The sequence below is a fragment of the Rattus rattus genome, chromosome 17, assembly GCF_011064425.1.
Source record: "Rattus rattus isolate New Zealand chromosome 17, Rrattus_CSIRO_v1, whole genome shotgun sequence".
NCBI classification, from domain to species: domain Eukaryota; kingdom Metazoa; phylum Chordata; class Mammalia; order Rodentia; family Muridae; genus Rattus; species Rattus rattus.
In genome coordinates this window covers 4,405,891-4,428,631 of record NC_046170.1, presented here as the reverse complement: position 1 = coordinate 4,428,631, position 22,741 = coordinate 4,405,891, and the positions used below count along the sequence as shown (strand labels likewise).

The 22,741-nt window shown below is 46.9% G+C and overlaps 2 protein-coding genes across 2 annotated transcripts in view; both read right to left on the bottom strand.

Annotated features, from left to right (window-relative positions):
* Tom1 (target of myb1 membrane trafficking protein) overlaps window positions 1-8,813 on the bottom strand; it is a 34,361-nt gene extending 25,548 nt beyond the window's left edge. Inside the window, exon 1 of the mRNA XM_032887790.1 lies at window positions 8,676-8,813. Coding sequence (XP_032743681.1) covers window positions 8,676-8,727 — 52 coding nt within the window. The 5' untranslated portion in view covers window positions 8,728-8,813. The remainder of the gene's footprint in view (window positions 1-8,675) is intronic.
* A 2,024-nt stretch (window positions 8,814-10,837) lies between these two features.
* Hmgxb4 (HMG-box containing 4) overlaps window positions 10,838-22,741 on the bottom strand; it is a 40,050-nt gene continuing 28,146 nt past the window's right edge. Inside the window, exons 7-11 of the mRNA XM_032888114.1 lie at window positions 21,527-21,591; window positions 19,763-19,838; window positions 18,075-18,127; window positions 13,405-13,527; window positions 10,838-12,821 (exon numbers count right to left, since the gene is read on the bottom strand). Coding sequence (XP_032744005.1) covers window positions 12,777-12,821; window positions 13,405-13,527; window positions 18,075-18,127; window positions 19,763-19,838; window positions 21,527-21,591 — 362 coding nt within the window. The 3' untranslated portion in view covers window positions 10,838-12,776. The remainder of the gene's footprint in view (window positions 12,822-13,404; window positions 13,528-18,074; window positions 18,128-19,762; window positions 19,839-21,526; window positions 21,592-22,741) is intronic.

The window sequence follows — 22,741 nt, the reverse complement described above, 5'->3', positions numbered from 1 at the left end:
TGGTTTCCTGCTGCCAGCAGCTCGAAGCAGGGCAGGCTCGAAGCAGGGCAAGCTCGAAGCAGGGCAAGCTCGAAGCAGGGCAGGCTCGAAGCAGGGCAAGCTTGAAGCAGGGCAAGCTCGAAGCAGGGCAAGCTTGAAGCAGGGCAAGCTTGACGCAGGGCAAGCTTGAAGCAGGGCAGGCTGGGTGGGTTCTGCTCTCAGGCCCCAGTGGCTGCCTTTGTGGGAGGGTGGCTGTGCTGTGCCACCTATAGCAGGGATTCAGTGTCCTGAGCTTCCTGGAGTTTGGCAGTCAGGACCCAAGGCTGTGATACGTCTGAATCTCACATAGCTCGGCTTCCTACGGTAATGCAATGGCCTGACGGCTCTCACTCAGCCGCTGTTCTTCTGAACAAGCTCAAGTGGTCTGGGACTGGGCCCTGGCCCTCAACTCCTAGCCCAGCAGTAAGGCCGAATCGCTTCCTGGGTACCTTGAGTTTTCCCTGCTTGCTCCTGCACCAACGTTCTGCATAGAACGCAACTCTCAGCTGTGTCTAGTAGACTCCTCAGAACACGGTACAGAGTTGGTCTCTTCCATTAGGGTAAGAGCAGATCTGCGGGCACCAGCTCCTGAGTTTGCTAAGTGACCGCGTGATGCTGCTGTTGTATCTTCAGCACTGTCACCCGTACAGCACCGTGGTTAAAAGATGCACCTCCACTTGGCAATCCTTGACCCCTCACCGCTACCTGTTACAATTCCAATCTGACAGAAAATTCCGAGTTCTTTCTTTCTTTCCTTTTTTTTGTTTCTTTCTTTTTCTTTATTTCCTTCCTTCCTTCTTTCCTTCCTTCTTTCCTTCCTTCTTTCCTTCCTTCCTTCCTTCCTTCCTTCCTTGAACTCACTCTGTAGACCAGGCTGGCCTCAAACTCACAAAGATCCATCTCCCTCTGCCTTCCAAGTGCGGGGATTAAAGGCGTGTGCCACCACCTCACCTGGTCCAGGTTCCTTAGTCTGGACATGTTCCTTCCCAGCCAGCACCACTCTGAGTGACCGACCCCTGGGATGCAGACTAGCTGTGCAACTGGAAGTGCAGTGTGGGAAGCCACAAATGGCTGCAACTCACCTGCCCACAACAGACACTGTTCTGTGGCACCTGCTCTAGGACATCCATGAACACCACACTGACCTGCTACTGTGACAGACGCCCTGCCCTGGCTTACACTGTTTGCTTTTCCTAGTCCCTGTCCACTCATTCCTAGCTACTTGAACACAAGTAGGAGTCCCTGGGGGGCTGGGGGGACCTGTAGGCTCTGGCGCCCTCAGCAGAGCTCCCTGCCCTGAGGACACTGGTATGGAAGAGGTGGGAATACAGGAGCCACCGGTGCACACATCACTCTAGATGATTGCCCTGTGACTCACGGAGAGGGCCAGTGAGTCAGTCCCTTTCAGTCCTGTGGGACAGTGGTGAGGAGGGAAACCAGAAAGATGGGATGTGAACAGACAATTTGCAGTGTAGGCCCTGACGGCTGTGTGACCTTGAGTGAAGCCTTGGACTCGTTAAGCCTCATTCCTCCTGTGGAACAGGGTACCTCAAGTTCCCACTTTCCGAGGGTCGTGTGAAGGAGATCAAAGTGTGCAGACTAAGCATGCTGTACCCACTGACTTCAGCATAAACACCAAAACTAATGTTACTCACCACAAAATACCAGCCACAAACCAGCCCAAAATTTCAAGCCTTCACATAAAACATACTCTAACGTCATATAGAGTAGCCAACTTTTTTTTCTTTCTAGTCAGCAAGTTGTTATGAAGCCTACTTTCCAATGAACGATTCTTTCCAGACCAGCCTGGAAACTTCTATCGGCTTCCTAAGTTGCTGAAATGTCCTTTCTTAAAACCCTGGCTGTCTCGCCCCTGTCATTTTAAACCACAGGCCACAAGAGAAACCTTAAAATACCTCATGGAGGGTATTGTTTCCTCAGTCCACAGTTTTCAAGTTGATGTAACTAACTATAAGTCCTTGCTGAAGAAACTTTTGGTTAGACAAAGGAGAGTTTCCTAAACTGTTCAAGCAGGAGGGACCAAGACCATGCATGGGCTGACTCTCTACCCAACCCACGATTGTGCAAGCTGTGAGGACAGCCTGGGTACGGGAGGTGCAGAGGGCTCTGACATTAGTTAGGGTTCCGAGAAATGGAGAAACGGGTTAAGAGACAGTTTGGTGGTCAAGTGCTTGCTGTGTGAACATAAAGAAGTGGTTTCCCGTCCCCGGCACTACATGAGAAGCTGGGTATCTCGGTGTGTACATGTGACCACAGCATTGGAGAGGTAGAGCTAGGAGAACATCAGGAGCTACTGGGCAGGTAGTCTGCAAAATTGGATTGCTCCAGGCTCAATGAGACAGCTACTCTCAAAGAGGCGAAGAGCAATCCAGGAAGACATTCAGCACTGACCTCTGACTTCCACACACACACGCACACAAATACACACAAAACTGTACACATATGTGTGCATTCATATACCGTGCAACACACACACACACACACACACACACACACACACACACACACACAAAATAAAAAATAAAAGAGAGGGTTGGAGAGATGGGTCAATGGTTAAGAGCCCTGACTGCTCTTCCAGAGGTCCTGAGTTCAAATCCCAGCAACTACATGTGGTGGCTCACAACCATCTACAATGGAATCTGATGCCTTCCTCTGGTGTGTCTGAAGATAGCTACAGTGTACTCATATAAATAAAATAAATCTTTAAAAAAAAGAGAGAAGTGAAAGACTGAGAGAGTGAGAGTGACAGAGAGAGAGAGAGAGAGAGAGAGAGAGAGAGAGAGAGAGACTGAGACTATCATTGATTTTAACTTTAAGGCATGCACTGACAGGATTGCAGAGGCTTGGTAAGTCCAAACTCTCAAGCCAGAAGAGAATCAGTCAGTGTCAGAGGTGTTGGCTGGCAGGGTTTCCCTTGCTCTGGGGGTGCCAATCTTTCCAGGAAAAAGTCTTCAACTGATTGAGAGAGGACCACGCACACCATGGAGGACAATCTGCTACTTTGTTATTAATGTCATTTAGAATTGACCTTCGCCAGGCTGGGGACGGCTGGGGGGAAGGGAAAGGTGCTTGCTGCCATGACATCATGGACATTGTTATGGAGGATGGGACTAAAGGAGCGTGGATGAGCAAATCCAAGGAAAGCACCGTGGAAAGAACAGAGGAGGCACACAGATACAAAAGGTCACAAGGTGGCAGAGGGAGGTGGCAGTTGGAGAGCACTGGCCCAGATCAGAACCCCATCAGAGGGCTAGAGTTAGGTGTCCTGAATCCTTATTGAGTGGCAGCCCCAAGTTAGCTACACACCAAGGGTTTTACTTTAGCTGCCTGAACACCACCTCCGAGACCAGAAATTCAGGATTTTATTCTTAGTTCTCAGTGTTCCATGTGGGAACGAAACCTATTCACCAGCTCAATCCACAGTCAGGCTGAGCCTTCAATGCCCAGGAGAACTGGCTCCACCCTACTGCCTGAAACCTGACCGGCCTGCGAATGTGCGTCCACCCAGCCAGTGACTGCTCACATCGCAATGACACAAAGACCAAAACAAAAGCTGTACTGGAGTCGGCTCCTGCATTGTTACCCTTAGCTGGGCCACTAAGTGTGCCCTAGGACCAGTGACACCACCTACAAGAATCCCCAGGGCTGGCAGCTGTGGATGCCTCCGGTCTGGCAGGCACAAGCCAAGTGCTTCAAATGCCACACACGGTACACACAGCAACCCCACCTGACAGCTGCTATTATTAGCCTCCTTGTAGAGATGAGGAACTAGAGATAGTGAGGTTAATAACCTATTCCAAGTTCCGAAGCTAGGGTTCTGACTCAAGGTCACCCTGGGCTTTACTAGTATTTGTCCAGCCAAGGCAAAGCCCTACGTAAACACTGTGTTGAAATAGGGTCTCACTATGCAGACCAGGCTGGCCTGGATCAGCCTGCCTCTGTCTCTGTCTCCTGAGTACTGGGATTAGAGACGTGCAGTACCACACCCGAGAAGAATGATGTTTAATGACATATGGCAATGACACGAACTCAAATACACGGCCCATACAGTTTTATTGGAGCATGGCCACACCCATTCTTTTACCTATTGTCTTTGGCTGCTCTGCAGAAATGATCCTGTTGAGTATTTCAACAGAGACCAGATGGCCTCTAAAGCCTTGAGGATTTACTGTGAAGTCCTTTGCAGAGTAAGCCTGGTCTAGTCCACCCTGATAGTCATGTGAGAGTCCTCTGAAGTCCTAGCCTTTGACCTCTACCTAGTTAGTCTCTGACAGGTCCAGGGTTGGCTGCCTAACCTGGCACTGACTTCTTCTTGGAATAGCACACTGCCCCTCTGTGCCGTGCAGCACTAACCCTTCCCCATTCTCATTACCCTGCAGCTGCTGTCCACCAGCCCTTTGGGAAGGAGAAGTGGGGGTACTCTGTGTTCCACTATAGATGAGCATGGGAGACAGGGCTGCTATAGTCAGGGGCAGACAAGGACTAAGAGCACCTCTCCGGAGCCAGCCCAACAGTTCTAACACGGCCTAGTTTCCAACCTCTGCTACAAAGGAACCTCAGGACCCTGATACACTGGTCATTCATTTCTGATTCCTGTCTATGGGCCTGAGTAGGTTTTGGGAATCCAAGGACAGCTCTACGTGCATGCGCACATGTGTGTGTATGTGAGTGTGCATATACTTTGAAAACACACATTTTCTCTGTAGTCCAAGCTGGCCTCAAACTCATAGCAATTGATTTGTCTCAGTCTCCTGAGTGTTGGGATTTCAGGTATATGCTAATAAGCCAGGCTCAGCTCTTTATCCTGCCCTCCTCTCCCAGGCCCTGCCTCAGGCCCTGAGTGCCAGTGTCCTAACTCTCCGGGAATGGTACCGGGAACTGCCCGATTTAGTGGGGCATCTGCAGCTGGTTTCTAAGCATCTGACCTGACAGCCAGAAAAGAAAAACAGAACTCTGCCACAGGCTGTCCTTGGACACACCTTGTAACACATCTGAAAGAGGACTCTGGGCTACCACCTGGTATAGGCCACTGGACGCTGGGGGCCACAGGCTGCGGCCGCCCTTGTGGGTCTCTCCTAGAGAGACTCAGAGGTGGGTGAAAACTCACCATTATGCTATAATCTTTGGTAGATTAATAACACAGATTAATCTTGCAGGGTCCTGCTGACATAAGTTCAAGCTAGGACCAGAGTAGACTGGTGTGTTCAGAGGTAAGGGAGAACGCTGGGTCTTAAGTGACCCTGAGTACTTAGGCTTCTCTCCCACCAGTTAAGGCTCAAACTCCTGACCAATGAACAGGTGCTTATTTAACATATCGAAGCGAACTGGCCTCCAGGTTCTCCCAGTATCCCTCAGTCCCTGCCGGTTGCAGGGTCCTCCTGTCCTGCACACCCCAACCCCTGCCCTAAATTTCTCCAGCCCACGTATTAGCCTAGACTCCCCTCCCCACAGCTGTCCTTCCCTACACAATCTAATAACTGTGGTTCTCTGGTCTTCTTCGTGTACCTTTTACTTTGCAGGCCTCTTGGTGTGGCTCTGCTCCCTCCCTGCTGCGCACCCATGTTCACTCTCAATTCTCCCAGAGGTCTTTGCTTCTGGCTATGCTCTCCCTTTTATCTACAATAAACTTTCTCCTTCACCATACTCAAGACCAAGCCATGTCCTTCCTTTTTTCTTTTTTTCCGGTCACCTCCTTCTAGGTGCTGAGGCATCAGGAAAGGGAAGGAGAGCTCCTGATCTCAACTCATGCCAGGCTGGGGACAGCCTTTCAGGGCCAGTGATACATCAGTGTGATGAACACGAGGTGGCGGGAGCTGTTTCCCATACCCTCTCACTGCACAGGCACTCTCTGAAGGACTGGCTTCCTTATAACCTCTCTCAGGCAAGAGTTTACAAACTAAAGTTCCCACGAAAGCTACAGCTGGGTTAAAGATGTTAGAAGGTTGACTACAACTTTGTGATGGCGGAGAGTTGGAATGCTGCAGATCTTGAGACAAATTACCTGGCTTTAGACCCTTAGTAACCACTTATTACTTATCTTGTATCTGACCTAACATTTCTGTGACTACCAGGTAACGCCTTTTGGAATAAGTTAATAGAAAACTAGTGTCTACCAATCCAAACTTAGTAATGTCATCAGCTAGCACCTGAGACATGTAGCCTAGATTTTCATGCTTTGCTGTAACCTGAGTGTCTGGTTTATGGCTTGCTTTTGTTCTCTGCAACTACAAAAAATATCATGAAACCATTTCCACATTGGACCACGTTATTTGGGGTGATGCAAATCTGTATTCTTGGGTCATGGCAATTCATATTTGGTCCGGGGATAGAATGAAGTATCTCTGATTTCCCTTGAGGTGAGAGCTGTTTTGTGCCTACAGGAAGCAGACTGAGGACAGAACAAAAGAGCAGAGATTGGGTCAGGAGATGGGACACGGCCTCAGGGAGGAGGTGGTGCCCAGTGCTTCCAGGAATGAGCACAGCTCCTCACAGCAGCAGACATTTCCAGACAGTGAGACCAGCCAAGTGACAAGGTGTATGTGAATTGTGAGGCCAGTGACACTGGGCCCTGATTAGCACCACTGAATGACTGCTATCCCCTAGGATGTCAATCCTATAACACTCCACTCTTAGGGCAGGAGGTCAGCAGACCTGAGAAGATTCCACTTTACTCCTGCAGCAAAGAGGGGCCTGGGCTATAAGAATACAAGCAGCTAAAACCTGGCCACCAACCATCATAGCCAGTCAGGTCTTTGCCACTTGGAAGCTGATGGGGGAGGACTGCTTAAGGCCTGAAGCTCCTGACCAACCTGGTCAACACTGAGAGACCCTGTCTCAAAAAAACCAATGCAGGCTCAACCTCCAGTGCTTCTATCTTGACACACAGAAGAGTATGGAACACTGCTGTTGTTCTTCAAGGTAGGGTCTCTCTCTGTAGCCCAGGCAAAATCTTCCTGTTTCAGCCTCCTAAGTGCTGTACCACCACCCCTGGCTCTTTTATAGCTTTGCCATCTCATCGCACTGCACTGGATTTTGGGGGCTCCTCAGTCTTCACCCCCTTCCTTCTGTAGAACTTGATCTCTTCCTCTCAGTAAAGGGAAGGGCCACGGGACGGAATGGACTGGTGTTTTTGTTTGAAACAGGGTCTTACACTGCAGCTTATGCTGCCCTGCAACGAATTTCAGAGTCCAGTTAGCCTGGGACTTTGTGGCAATCCTCCTGTCTTAGTCTCCTGGGTGTAGGATTACAGATGTGAGCCACCGGCCGCTTCTGGTGGGAGCTGCTCTCCCAGCCAACTGCAAAGAACATGACTGGGAACCCTACACCTGCCCATCTGAGTCTTGGATCGCTCCAACCTATTCTGACATGAACCCCAAGGCAGAGGGTCCAGCAGTGAGATTTAGTCAGCGCTCCGAGGTACTGATGTAGCAGCACTCTTATCCAGGAGTATTTTTTGCCCGAGGCAGGCAAACTTTCAGGGCAGGAAGAGACGTTGAGCTTTGAACTGAAAGGCATCTTAAACCCAAATGAGCTTATCCAGGTCTCTGGACTTTCAGGCTGGCTTTGAAGGCCAGACTAATTTGCCTTTGTCTCTACATAAGAAATCTGAGAAGAGGGCTGCCTTCTCTTTCCGGGTCTCAAACAACGATTTATGGTGGGGTTTTTGTGAAGCACCTGGGCTCCAGGCGCCAGAGTTCCCTTGCAGAGAACTGATGAGAACCTCAAAAGAGCCACTAACAGCTGCAGTGGTGGTTACAACACAGCTGGACTAACGACTTCGGGGAAGCCTTGGCTTTCAGATCCAGCCTTCCCAGGCTGGACCAACGGCGAAAAAAAACCATCAAAAATAATTTCACAATGCGGTCAGATAAAGGGGATGTGTGTCACGCCCAGACCACCCATTCCTGGGTAAATGTCGCCAGCTGGCCTTCGCCCGAGAGTAGATGCTGGGCGCCGGCATCTTCCCATGGGCTCCAGCTTCAGTAGGCGGTACCTCGTTGACAATGACAGGCGTTAGCCATGTGCCAGGAAACATCCTCAGTGCCTCGCGCTTATTAATGCATTTAATGATCAAACAAGTCCAGCAAGGCCATGCCATGGTCCTTAAACTATGGGCGAGGACCATCAAGGAGGCGACGTCACATAAACCCGAGTCTCCCGACCATGGGGACAGAGGCGCGGCCGAACCTAGATACCCCGGCGTCTCGGAATGTGAGGGGCGGGTGACGCGGCGAATGACCCAGGCGCCGCCAGCCCGGGAGAGGCTTTAAGCCTGCGCGCGCCCAGCGGTGGCGCGGCCCAACGCCTTCTCACCACAGCAGTCCCTTTAACCCAAACTTTCTCCCTCTACTCTGGACCCCAGCACGCACACATTGGCTGAGCCACATCCGCCCAGTACTGCCTCCTTCTCCTGCCTATTGGTTACATCAAGCATCAATCCCCATATAAGACTTCCGATTGGCCTGTGCTCTTGTCAATCAGGTGGGAGTCATAGGGTAGGCGGAACCCAGAGCGCCGCGCCAGCCTCGCAGCCTAGCCTCCCTCCTCCCTGCCCTGACTGTGGACTCCGACAGGTCCCAGGGCCGAGGCCAGAGCGGCACACAGGGGCGGGACTGCACGCGGCTCCCGGGACTCACCGATCCGCTGTCCCACCGGAGAACTGAACGGGTTTCCCAGGAGAAAGTCCATTGCCGCGGCTACCACTGCCACCAGCTCCCAGAATCAGGTGACAGCAACCGCCGGCGCCGCCGACCCGTCACGTGACCCGCTGGCCGGCCCGCGGGGAGGTGCCGGCAGGCGGGGGCTCTGGGGCGCAGCCACGAGCCCCGCCCCCTACCGGGCTGCCCCTCGGCAGTGGCTGACGCCACACCAGGGCGGGGCCTGGGAGAGCTGGCTCCTAAGCCACGCCCCCGAAACTTCTAGGCTCCACTGCGGCGCACATAGAAGTCTTCACATCCGGAAACTGGGTCTCTGGCCAAGGAAAGACCTGGGTCAGGTTACGCAAGATCACGAAAATATTAGCGTCTTAGCCTTTAGTCTTGGGGATCAAGCCCTGAGGACGATAGCCTCCTTGTCCAAGTCGGACTCGAAATTTCTATTTGATGTCTCCCTGCTCCAAGAGCCACTCGTTTGTTGCCAAAGAGGAGGCAAGGACCTGGGTTTGTGCTCCTTTGAGACAGAATGAACTGAACATACTGTGGCAAGTTCCTTTACCTGGTAAGCCACCTCATCCACCTTGGCTCTTACTTGGGAAACCAGAAAAGTGCTTTTTCTTTATCTGTTCCCCTCATCTGTAAAGGTGGTGGTGGGACGACCAATGTCCATAATGTAATGCTTTCAGAGTATTGAGATGACATGAAAGTCACTCAACAGGCATTCCGCGATGGTTGCTTCTTCCTTGCTGTATCTTTGTATTATGTTTTTAATTTTTTTAGATTTATTTATTTATGTATATGAGTACACTGTTGCTGGCTTCAGACACACCAGAAGAGGGCGCTGGCCCATCACAGATGGTTATGAGCACCATGTGGTTGCTGGGAATTGAACTCAGGACCTCTGGAAGAGCAGTCATTGCTCTTATCCTCTGAGCCACCTCTCCAGTGCCAGGCATTATGTTTTAAATTTGTAATTTTTAAAAATCCTGTATGTGTGTGCCATAGTGCATACAGAGAGGTCAGACCGAAACTTACGAGGAATTGATTCTCTCACATTTAATCTCTTGAGATTAAACAAGTACCATGGGACATTTCACTTCCTTCTCTTCCATTTTTGGCAGGGCTGGGGCTCATCCTAGGACCTTGTCACATTAAAAGCCAGTGCTCTGCATCCCCTTTTTTTGGACACAGTCTCCCAAGGCTGGTTTCAAACTCAGATCTCAGGGGTGTTGGAATTAAAGGCGTATGTACATTACAACATAAAGCCTTTAATATTATTTGTGTTTTGCTACTTATGATTTTTAACATCTTGTATTTCCATTAACTTTTTCCTTAACCATGAAAGGCCAAATTTCCATTTCAGTGTTCATAGTATTAGCACACATTCACGTCAGGCCACGTGGCTGTAGACTCAGAGACAAGGAGGTGACATCACATCCCTTTTTTTTTTAAATAGACAAGACTCTGGAAAGCTCCTGGGATATGAACTACTTTTTAGCATAGGATTTTCAGGCAACCCTGACAAAGATTGATGGATACTTCTTGATGTAGGCCAATAACATATTGTATATGGTTTCATCTGCCAAGCACTAGAGCCACACCTATCCGATTCTCCCCTTTTATAATATAGGAAAGTGATATTTGAGAGCCTTTACATATAAGGTGTGTTCAACCTGAGACACAGGGCTGCATGGCTCAGGATCGATAGGAATGTGGTAACTTGGCCATTATTTCAGGTTTTGGTTTAAAAACTTTTAAATTTTAATTATGTTTGGTTTGTGGGTGTATGCACTTGTGTGCCTGTGCCTAAGGAGGCCACAGAGGGTAACTGATCCTCTGGGACTGAACTTACATTCGGTTGAATGAATGCTGGGATCTAACTTGGGTCCTTTCCAAGAGCAGGAAATAGTCTTAACCAATGAACCATCTCTTCAACCCCCTCCACCCCCCGCCCTTTTAGAGAAATGCTAGGGTAGAGTAGAGTGAATGACAGGTTTTACAATTTTTTTTTTTTTTTTCCCGGAGCTGGGGACCGAACCCAGGGCCTAGGCAAGCGCTCTACCATTGAGCTAAATCCCCCAGGTTTTACAATTTTATAGCAACTATGACTAGCCCAATTAGGGAAAAGACAGCTAAGACTGGACTATAAATATTAAAAATGAGATCTTTAATATAAGTACAAAATTTTGTTTCTTTATACAACTGTAATAGGATTTGGATCAAACCACTAGGATTTATTTAAAAAACAAAATAAAACAATGATATAAAAACAGCAAGAAGGCCTGAATCCAAAGTTTTTCCTCTAATAGTACCAAATACCACAAGGTACAGATTATTATACAAATGTGTACAAATCTTTAATACAAATACAACAGGGCTAGGCTTCAGAGGAAAACAAACACGAAAAAGCCCGTTCTCCTCAGGAGTTCACAACTGTCTGTAACAAGGGCAATGGAGGACTGGCTGCTTCCTATACGATACATGCCTTCCTTGGCCTCTCCTGGGTGCTGTTCCTCACAGCAAACTTCTGCAGGTTCAAAGGAGGTTCTGACATGTTAACTCAAATTTAAATTTCTGCTTTGCTTGATTTCAGTTCCCACATATTCCTGTTCCTGTCTCCATTTCTCAGATTACATCTCAGCACTGCTCTGAGCTGAGATGGGGACAGAGCCTCCAGAACTCCTGTGAGAAGCTCGGCCGTGACAGCAGTCGGGCTATGGGAAGGTGTTACCTAGGATGCCAGCTGGCTACATGGTCCCCAGAGGTCTCCTGTGATGCTGCCCTGTTCTTCCAGGCCAGAGGAAGAAAGCACGGTTAACGCAGCTGGGTTTACCTTGGCTAACTCACCAAGTTTCCAAACAACCCTGGAGTGTTGAGATATCTTCTCTCTGATGGGAAGCAGGCCTGGTTCTTTGGGAATAAGGGCAGTTAGAATGGTGCCATTCCTTTCTATTTCACTTTCCTAACATTATTGAGGGCCATGAAGTTCCTTTCTGAGTCACAACACCTTAACATATGGACGACTTGAGGCTTTTAGACAGACATTAAGAAATGACAAATCTGTATGCTCCACATGTTCCTGCTGCTGGAGGCTTGTTATTAAATTATATGTACAGAAATTTACAGGATAAATTAAAATCTAAGAAATTCTAAAGAGTTAAATACACATAATTAAAATATACACTCAAACACACATATAGATAACCCTACTGAGAACCAAGGACTTCTCTGTGGTCCAGCTCCGTGTGGAATGCAGAGCACAAAGGACCCACCAGGGGAACCAGAGCTGAACCAAGAGCCACCAGGCAGCTGAGCTGCAGACTCTCTTGGGAGTTGGTGGGCACCCAATGCCGCCAGTAAAAGACGGCAGCTTTGTGTTTTGTACACCAAGCCTTGCTGGCCAGACAAGCAGGTTCAACAGGTGGCACCAACAGCTTTGGTTTCTCTAAGGTATTTATTTTTCTGCGGCCAAGAATCACACACTGAGGCTATAGATGGTGCCCACGACTCTGTGGTACTGTGGGTACAATAAAACTGGAGACACAGATACCTCTTTAGCAGGAACGGGAATGAGTCCCCTACTCAGTCCACCTAAGCTCCACCTCCCCCAGATTATCCCGTGTTGGAAAGTCTGTAGTCAGCTGGCCTCCTCCCATGATCTTCACTACACTTCTGATTCTAAGACAGGTAAGGCAAATGGTCAGCAATGGGTCTGCAGGCAAACCCAAGCTTGGAAAAAAAATCACATTTTAGCATTTTACAAGGAGATACATATGGCACCCAGAATAAGCCCCTAGTCCCCAAATTACACTGATTTTTTAAGGCAGATTTTTTTTTTCACAAAAAAATAATTCCAAGCCCACATTCATGCCAAAGTTTCCTTTTAGCTAAACCTTTGCCATTTCATAAAATTATTAAAAGCAAAGTAGTTATAATCCTATGTATATACTGTACATTATATATGTATATATAGATATAAAAATTTAAAACCTACACCCAGAGGTCAGTGGAAGATCTGGAACAGTCATATATACATAAACTAGTGAAGGGGTAGACAGTCTTCTGTCCCAGGCTTCTTGGAGGTCACAGTCCGGGCATGATGTACGCAATGTTGTCCAGCGTGTTTGACTGCAAACAAGGAGAAAGGGCTCAACCGCGGCACACCTCACTGCAGTTCCTGAGACGCGTCATGCTCAGGGGAGAGATGGGAAAGAAATGGACCAGACACACCAGCAATGCTGCTGTCAGCTGCTGCCCTCACGGGGTGAGCAGGACTACTCTCTCCAAAGTACTGTTCGGGAACGGCATGTTTTCTAGTTTCCCTGAGACCATGCAGTTGATAACACAGTGTCACGTGCTGTGGACAGTATGTAATGGTTGATAACACAGTGTCACGTGCTGTGGACAGTATGTAATGGTTGATAACACAGTGTCACGTGCTGTGGACAGTATGTAATGGTTGATAACACAGTGTCACGTGCTGTGGACAGTATGTAATGGTTGATAACACAGTGTCACGTGCTGTGGACAGTATGTAATGGTTGATAACACAGTGTCACGTGCTGTGGACAGTATGTAATAGGAGCGCCATGTGCCTCATGAGTGGTGGCTGGCAGTGCTCACTAAGGTAAGGCTTTCTGGCTCCCAAAAGCTCCAGCCCTCAAAAGTTAAGGGAAATCACCACCCCCATCACAACAACAACAACACTCACCAAGACCTGTTTAGGACAGCCATTCAGTTCAGGTAGTTGTGTGGTCAGGCATGCCAAAGGGCCAAGAGCACAGATAATGGAGTCCAGGAGCACTGACAAGCTTCCGGACACTGCTACCATGCCCTGCAAGAAAAGCAGACGACTGAATCACACGCAGTCGCTCTTCTGTTCAACTCTCTTTTATGTCCTCTCAATAACACACAGTAACAGACGGCAGTGTGGGTAGACAGCAGAGGATCTGTGAGAGGCTGGACCCCCAGGCTACTGGAATTCACTCCCATGTAATCAAGCAAGATCTCAATAACCATTTGTGAGTGTGTGGCTTGTACACTGCACTGCTGTTGTACTTTCTCCCCAATACTTGTCTCTTACAGTCGCTACATGAAATAGATGTGCTCAGAAGGCCAACAGGGACTCTAATCACCCTCCCTACTCAAAAACTCCCCTGAAGCTCCAGAGCAGGAACTACAAATACCTCAGTGTCCACCAAGACATCTGGCATTGACATCTCGTCTTCTCTTCCCACCTTATGTGCTGTATGCCCCCGCCTCAACAGTTCAGCAGGAAGACTCATCTTGAGACCTGTTTAAAGTAGGGCTGGGAGCCTAAACCCTCAATGGACCTCTGCAAAAGCCTCCAGGGTAACAGGCATGTGCTGTCTTCTGTTCGAAACTTTCCTCTCTAGTTCTCTACCCCACACCCTTCCTTCTAGGCCTTTGGCTTCCCTAAGCTGGCACACTGCTCACTCTTTCTCTCACTGAGCCAGGCCCCTAGCAGTAGAACTACAGTTCCATGTACAATGCCTAGGTGACACTCTGTTTAACAGTCTTGTAGTTACGAAGAGCAGCACAGGAGAGCTGCTTCGGGAGGGGAAGGACAGTTCGGCTCTATTTTTGGTACTGAAAGTTGTGTAAATTTGTGATAACAAAGGCTCGGATATTCAATGTCTACATTAATGAACTATGTAAATCAGTATTCTCAGTGTGGTATGCATGTTAGGTGACATATATTTGAACCTCAACTATTTTAAGTTACATATCTACTAGGCTGTGTACTAGATAAAAGTCAAGGGACTGGAGAGATGGTTCAGGAATTAAGAGTACAGGCTGCTCTTCTAGAAGATTCAGGCTTGTTTCCCAGCACCCACATGGTAGTTCTTAACTACCTGTGCCTCTGGCTTCAAGGAAATGGATGCCTTCCTTTGGCCTCCAATGGACGTTGCATTTTTGTACTACTCATTGGTACACTATGTACTGTGTGTGTATGTGTGCGTACACACAAACATACAATGAGAAACAACTGCTAATGGGCTTGTAGTTACTTTCTAGAGTAACAAAAATGACTTAGAGATAGTTATGGGTCCAAAACTGTGAAGCGTATTAAAAGCCACCAATCCTGCATGGCTGTAAAAGGGTGAATGTCTTGGCACATGAAACGTTTTATTAAGGCTGGTACAAATGGTAAGGGCTAACCGACTGTGCAAACTCTCCCTGTCTGGTTATGGTACCACCCTTAAATGCAGTTTCCCCTTCTGGTTATGGTACCACCCTTAAATGCAGTTTCCCCTTCTGGTTATGGTACCACCCTTAAATGCAGTTTCCCCTTCTGGTTATGGTACCACCCTTAAATGCAGTTTCCCGTTCCGTGATGGTTGCTCAGGATTTGGGGGCAGGACGGGGTTTGCTACTACTTGTTCTTATGTATTGCTATTGCTGCTGGTTTCAAATTCATGATCCTCTTGCCTTCCCTCTTCATTTCTAGAGTTACAGATGTGCTCACTGCTCAGCCTCAATTCCCATCTGAACCGCATGTGCTGTGGGAACAGCATGATGTAACCTCGTCCGTGTCCGTGCCGCATGGTTATCTGCTTGTATCTGTATCTGCATGGGCTGTAGCTGTCGTAGCCACCTCAGGTACCAGGTCAACACTGAGGCATCGCTATTCCTGAAGAGGCCAGCCCTGTGCTTTTAGACATGCAGCTGAGTATCTGGAGCCTGTGCTGTAACACAGACTCTCGGATCAGCTCTTATATGTGTGTCAATCACACATATGAGCTGTCAATCACATAAAACTGTCTTTCAAGTTAGACTGCGAAAGCATCCGAAGACAGCGAATAGACACTTAGATTTTTCCACTCTGTAAGTTCTTGGAATAATCTCCTAAGGAACTCAAAAGTTTCTGCCAAATGAAAAAGAACTATTTGGGAAAATGTGGACAATGAATGGTGCATAAAGCTTTAATTTTCAACTCTTAAGGAAATATAATAATAGTTAAATGCAAAAATACAATAAAGATTGCAGGTTATTTTATTCTGAAAATACTTTTACCCATCTAGGTATTTGAGTATGTTTAAGAATGCACACATTCTTTTCAACACCTGCTGCCTTTTTAGAAACCAGCCAAAGAACCCAGATACAGATGCAACACCTGTGGCTTTTGCCATTTTGTCTATGGAATGACAATTTAGGTTTTGCATAAAAACAAGTCATTAGCCTTTATATTTCTACACTGTCTAACTTAAAATGTCTTCAGTGGCATACATTAACTTTCTGCTGAGAAGTCTCCCAGCTGAGAACTGAGCTGCCCCAGCACTGAGTGAGCTGAGGGGCAGAAGCGTCAGAAGTGAATTAAAGCTCAGAAGTATAGACTCCTGTCAGGTACACAGCACCGTACAACCTACATGCACAGAACAGCTCCATTTATTGTCTGCATCCTTTTCTTCCTTTGACTTTAATTAAACAACACCAAAGACTGTGTGTCTGTGGCCCACGTTTGTGCGTGGTTAAAGAGGGCCTTTGGATGCCCTGACACTGGTGCTAGGGACAGCTGCAGGCCACCACACGGCTGTGGGGAGCTAAATCTATGATGCTGGAGGGCAGCTGTGCCTTTCTGCAGCCCACTTTCTTTCTTTTTCTCTTTCAGTTTTTTGAAACTCTATGTAGCCTGGCTGCCCTAGAATTACGTAGAAACTGGCCTTGAACTCAGAGACCTGCCTGCCTCTGCCTCCCAAGTGCTGGGATTTAAGGTGAACATACATCTTTCATCTTTTGAGATTGTAATACAATCACCCCCCTTCCTCCCACCAAACCCTCCCAAGTTCCCCTCCATTCTCTTTCAAATTCATGGCCTTTTAAAAGTCATTAACTGTTGTTATGCATATGGGGGGTGGTGCTTTTCTCCTAATTCAGTGTAGGTGACGTCATTATACATGTAAGGGCTGGCACAAGTTAGGTCAAGGCCACGATTGAACAGGACAGGGGCAAAGCTTTTGCCAGGCACAAGAGAAGGGGAAGGAGGAAGAGAAGATGGAGACAGTGAAGGATGATCCAGATCTGGGTGGTCTTGAATTGCCAAGGCAGCTGGGATGGATTTCTGTAGGCAAATTTATCTCATCTAGGTGGGCGGCTTATATCTTTATCAATTGGTTGTGAGTTCACTGTGAGGATGTATTGTGGATTGAGAATTTAATATGTAAATCTGATTGATAAATTACAGTTTATTGAGTCATGATTTCACTGATTGTTGTGAATGTGAGCGGAGTCCGTGGCAGGGAGCCGTGATAGGCCAGCCCACGCTGGACTTCTCGAGCCCTGATTTTACTGGGGAGTTGGGACCAGGGGTTTGAGGCTAGCAGAGAGTCTCTGGGAGAGATACTAATCAGAGATAAATTATGGTTAGTTCCATTTGGCCCCATGGGCGCTGGAACTAACACTAGAAAGCAGCGTGGCAAGGTGCTGCACTGGAACGAACAGCCCCCGTACCACCCGAGTTAGAGTCCTTGGGGGCAGTGTGGAGCGGCTGAGATAAAGATACCCACAGTGCCAGGCAGCCCCACGGTTGCGGGCGTTGGCATGGGATAAGAGGTTTAAAGGTTTTTGAATATTTACCACAACAGTTCAGTCTGCATGTCACTGGTCTATGCTCAGAGCTGACCCGTTAGTATAGACATCCAATTGCTATGCTCGCCCTGTGAAGACTTTCTTCTGCTCTCAGCAGTCCTTAGGGACCTGTAGTTTTCGCTGTAGGGTTGAGCCCTGTGAGCTTTTCCCCAGCACAAAGGTAGGGTCTCACTATATGGCCCCGGTTGACCTCACACTTGAGATCATCCTCCTGCTTCTGGCTTCTGAATGCTGTGATTTTCAGAGAATTTTGGGACCTCTTCTCTCTGTATAATCTTGTCTGACATTTCAAACTACACAACATGCACTAAACAATTCTGCTTTTAGAAAGTACCAGGGTGTTCACTAAGATTTTCGTGGCATTTTTTTTTTAATTTATTTATTTTATGCATATGAGTACACTGTCGGTGTCTTCAGAAGAGGGCGTCAGATCTCATTACAGATGGTTGTGAGCCACCATGTGGTTGCTGGGATTTGAACTCAGGACCTCTGGAAGAGCAGTCAGTGCTCTAACCACTGAGCCATCTCTCAGCCTTTGCTGAATTTTTAAAACCTAGCTTGGTATCTTGACTTTTTCATTTGTTTTAGACTGGATGGTATAACCATAAACTCTATAATCCAGGATGGATCAGACTTGCAAATCTTTACAAATTTTTTACCGCACTGTGGGTTCCATGGCATAATTTTAGGTAAAGTAGTGGCTCGTTAAATGAACACATGGATCTAAATAATATAAGAAACAGGAACCCTGCTGATGAGCTCTGTGCTCACCTCTGTCTCCTGCAGGCGGTGTCCAATGTTGGCTGAGGGACTCTTCAAACTTACTAGATGAGAGGACATCAATGGGCTATTACAGATTTGGTTGAGGCCAAAAGCATTGTGGTGGCTGGGGATTTGAACTCAGGACCTCTGAAGAAGCTGAGGAAGTCAGTGATGGAACCACCTGATGCCTCTCTCCAGCCCTCTGCTGAATTTTTTTGAAACCTAGCGATCAGGTATCTTGACTTCTTTCCACATGTGTGCAACACCCACAAAGGTCAGGAGAGGGCTGGATGGGTTATAGCCTGCTAAACAAGTCTGAGAACGGATTTGGACAGACTTCCTTTGCAAAGCTTTAGCAAATTTTTTTACCCAGCTGTGGTCAGGGTTCCAAACAAAACAATTTTAGGTAAAAGTGTGGCTAATTAAATGAACACAAAGGATTCTAAATAATATCTGAAAACAGGGAACCCTACTATTTGCTGTACTGCTCTGTGCTGGCACCTTGCTGTCTCCTGTTTGCGGATTCCATGAGGCAGAGGCCCTCTCCCTTAGATTCTGGATGAGCAGTCACATCAATGGCTTCTTAGTTTCAGGAATTTGAACTACTATGAGCTGCAAAAAGCATTGTGGTAGACATCAAGGACTTCTTTTATAAGGCTTGACAACCTTCTAGAAAAGCAGAAGAGAGGATGTCTGAAATTTGACCATGGTGCCTTCAGTGTCTTTTCACAGTAATGACTATTTTCTGTTTGTGCTGCAGATACAGCCTTTTGCTTATCCAACAGATCCTGTGTGCAGGTACCCAACAGATCCAAGGGTCAGGTCTGCAACAGATCACAGAGCCAGGTCCAGGAACACGGGAGTTAAAACAGGTCTGTGACAAGTCAGGGGAGTTAAAACAGGTTTGAACAGATCACAGAGAGTTAAACAGGTCTGCAACAGATCAAGAGAGTTAAACAGCTAATCAGATCAACAGGTCTGCAACATCACGGGGAGTTAAACAGATCCAGCCCAGATCCGCTTAAACAGGTCTGCAACAGATCAGGAGTTAAAAGATCTGCAAAATCACATCAAACAGGTCTGCAACAGATCACTGGGAGTTAAACAGGTCTGCAACAGATCAAGTTAAACAGGTCTGCAACAGATCACTTAAACAGGTCTGCAACAGATCACAGGGAGTTAAACAGGTCTTGATCTACGGGGATTAAACAGGTCTGCAACAGATCACAGGAGAGTTAAAACAGGTCTGCAACAGATCCTGTTTGCAACAGATCACGGATTAAACAGATCTGCAACAGATCACGGGGAGTTAAACAGGTCTGCAACAGATCACAGAGCCTTAAACAGATTCTGCAACAGATCCCGGGGAGTTAAAGTCAACAGATCACGGAGTTAAACAGGTTTGCAAAGATTGAACTTAAACAGGTCTGCAACAGATCACCTTAAACAGATCTGCAACAGATCATGGGGAGTTAGACATCAAGGCCTACAGATCACATAAGCTTAAACAGATCTGCAACAATCACTTAAACTAGGTCAACAGATCACAGAGAGAAAACAGGTCTGCAACCTCTCAGAGAGTTAAACAGATCTGCCTTCAGATCCGCAGGGAGTTTTCAGGTCTGCAACAGTTCACAGAGAGTTAAACAGATCTGCAACAGATCACGGGGAGTTAAAACAGGTCTGCAACACATCACGGGGAGTTAAACAGATCTGCAACAGATCACGGGGAGTTAAACAGGTCTGCAACAGATCACGGGGAGTTAAACAGGTCTGCAACAGATCACAGAGAGTTAAACAGGTCTGCAACAGATCACGGGGAGTTAAACAGGTCTGCAACAGATCACGGGGAGTTAAACAGGTCTGCAACAGATCACGGGGAGTTAAACAGGTCTGCAACAGATCACAGAGAGTTAAAACAGGTCTGCAACAGATCACAGAGAGTTAAACAGATCTGCAACAGATCACGGGGAGTTAAAACAGGTCTGCAACAGATCACAGAGAGTTAAACAGGTCTGCAACAGATCACAGAGAGTTAAACAGGTCTGCAACAGATCACAGAGAGTTAAAACAGGTCTGCAACAGATCACGGGGAGTTAAAACAGGTCTGCAACAGATCACAGAGGTTAAACAGGTCTGCAACAGATCACAGAGAGTTAAAACAGGTCTGCAACAGATCACGGGGAGTTAAACAGGTCTGCAACAGATCACAGAGAGTTAAACAGGTCTGCAACAGATCACGGGGAGTTAAACAGGTCTGCAACAGATCACAGAGAGTTAAAACAGATCTGCAACAGATCACGGGGAGTTAAACAGGCAAAGAGGAAACAAAGGGAGCAAGGAGCCGGGAGAGGTTGGAGAGGGGCAAATAGTAACTTTGGATTGTGGCTTCACTACAGTGGCTTCAAGGCTGATGAGCTGATAACTTAAATGCAGGGCTACAAGCATCCACTCTCAGTGCTAAGGGTCAAGTCTCAGTACTGTTAAAATACTTTAAGGTTAAATGTACGTTATACAGTGGAAAACCTAATAATGTCCTGTGCCTAACCTTCCTCTCTACCTGCCTGGTAATGGAAAACAGCAAGCTATCAACAACCATCTGGGTGGAAAAGAGCTATTTATCTAAAAAAGCCATTCTTTAAATGATGATAATCTTCAAAAGAATGATAATTCTTGTTCCCATATGTGGTGGTTTGAATATGCTTGGCCCATGGGAAGTGGCACTATTAGGACTGTGTAGGCAGGCTTTGAAGTAGGGCTCAAGCTCCACCCAATGTAGAAGATAGTCTCCTCCTGGCTGCTTCCAGATCAAGGTGTGGACCCTTGGCTTCTCCAGCTCCATGCCAGTTGCTATGCTTTCTGACATGTTGATAATGGACTGAACCTCTGAAACTGTAAGCCAGCCCCAATTAAATGTTTGTCTTTATAAGAGTTACCTTGGTCATAGTGACTTCCCAGCAATGAATCCTAAGACACCATAACTACCACTTACACTGGCTGGGATGTGACTGCACGAATCACGTAACTGTCTGTCTGTGACTTTTCTTTTTGTTTTTTAAGACAGATTTGAGATCAATCATATTAGTTTTTCATAGAGTAGACCTCTAATGGTTGATGAGAATGGAGATCCAGAGTCTGGCTAAAGGAATCTGATGGCTTTTCTTATCTAGAAGGTGATGCTCTCCAGTCCCTAATACTATGACTGACTGGCACTGCAACTTTAGATTTTTCTTTTAGAAATATTTTAATCAACTCGGATCTTTTTACTTTATTTAAGTCTGGCTTGGGGACAAAAGGTAGACAACAGTAGAAAAAGTCAGTCTCCTCATAGCAAGAACAGTCTGACAACGACAGTGGCCATGTCCTCTACTAACCACTGCTACTGCTTCTTTCTCACTGTTTCAGGGTTGTGTGACTGGCAGGTAAAACAAAATGAAAACTACGTAATGAGATATACTCACCAGTTTGTCTTTTTCTGGCAACTGCTTCCATACTTCAGCCAATTTTTTACTAAGTTCCCCAAAATCTGATATAAAAGAGTTAAAAGAACAAACAAACAAACAAAACAGAACTGTAAGAAAATAGAAGTCTGGGGAAGCAGACACTAGAAAAGGGATTGGTGGAACAAATTTCTTTTTTTTTTTCTTTTTTCATCTACTGAGAGAGGGTCTCTCTGTACAGCCCTGGCCTTGGTCTCAGACTCAAGAGATCCATCTGCCTCTGCCTCCTAAGCGCTGGGATTAAAGGCTGTCACACCATGCCTGGCAATGTCTAATTTTTCACAGCACCTTTGTAGAGTGGAAAGCCATTTTCTACATAAACCCAAGGAGACTGTGACATAAAGTGAACTGTGTAAGGTCCCTCATCTAAGTGCTTACACAGACAAGAACCAACACAGGGAGTTCAGGGAGAAGGCTGTGCTCTTGGAAAGAGCATGCACGTTCCTACACGCATGTGCAAGGATGCCCACGCTCTTTCATTTGCTTCTTTTTTTCTTTTTTTTTAAACTGGGGAATCTTTTTTTTTTTAAAGATTTATTTATTTTATTTGTATGAGTACATTGTAGCTGTCTTCAGACACACCAGAAGAGGGCATCAGATTTCATTACAGATGGTTGTGAGCTACCATGTGGTAGCTGGGAATTGAACTCAGGACCTCTGGAAGAGCAGTCAGTGCTCTAACCGCTGAGCTATCCAGCCCCCCTTTCATTTGTTTCCTTTGAGACAAGATCTTGCTGTACAGCCCTGGTTGGTCTGAAACCTGTGATCTTCTTAGGTTAGTCTTCCCAGCCCAGAGGTTACTTTATACTTTCCTCTTTTATGGTTAAGAAATACACACTAGGAAGATGGCTCTATGGTATAGTACTTGTCATATAACTCCAACAATCTGAATTCAGATTCCCCAAAACTGTAAATGCAAAATTTTACAAGAATGTGAAAGCCAGTTGTGGCAGTGCACGACTAGAATCTTAGCACTGCAGAAATACAAGGAACCTTGGAGTTCACTAACCCTCTAGGCCAGAATAGACGAGTTCTAGGATAAATGAGAGACCCTGCCTCAAAAAGTAAGATGAGGCTCCGAGAGTAAAGATACTCACCACTAAGCTTGATGAACCTAAGTTTGATCACACACATGGTTTGGAGAACTCAATCCTACACGTTATCTTCTGACCGCCA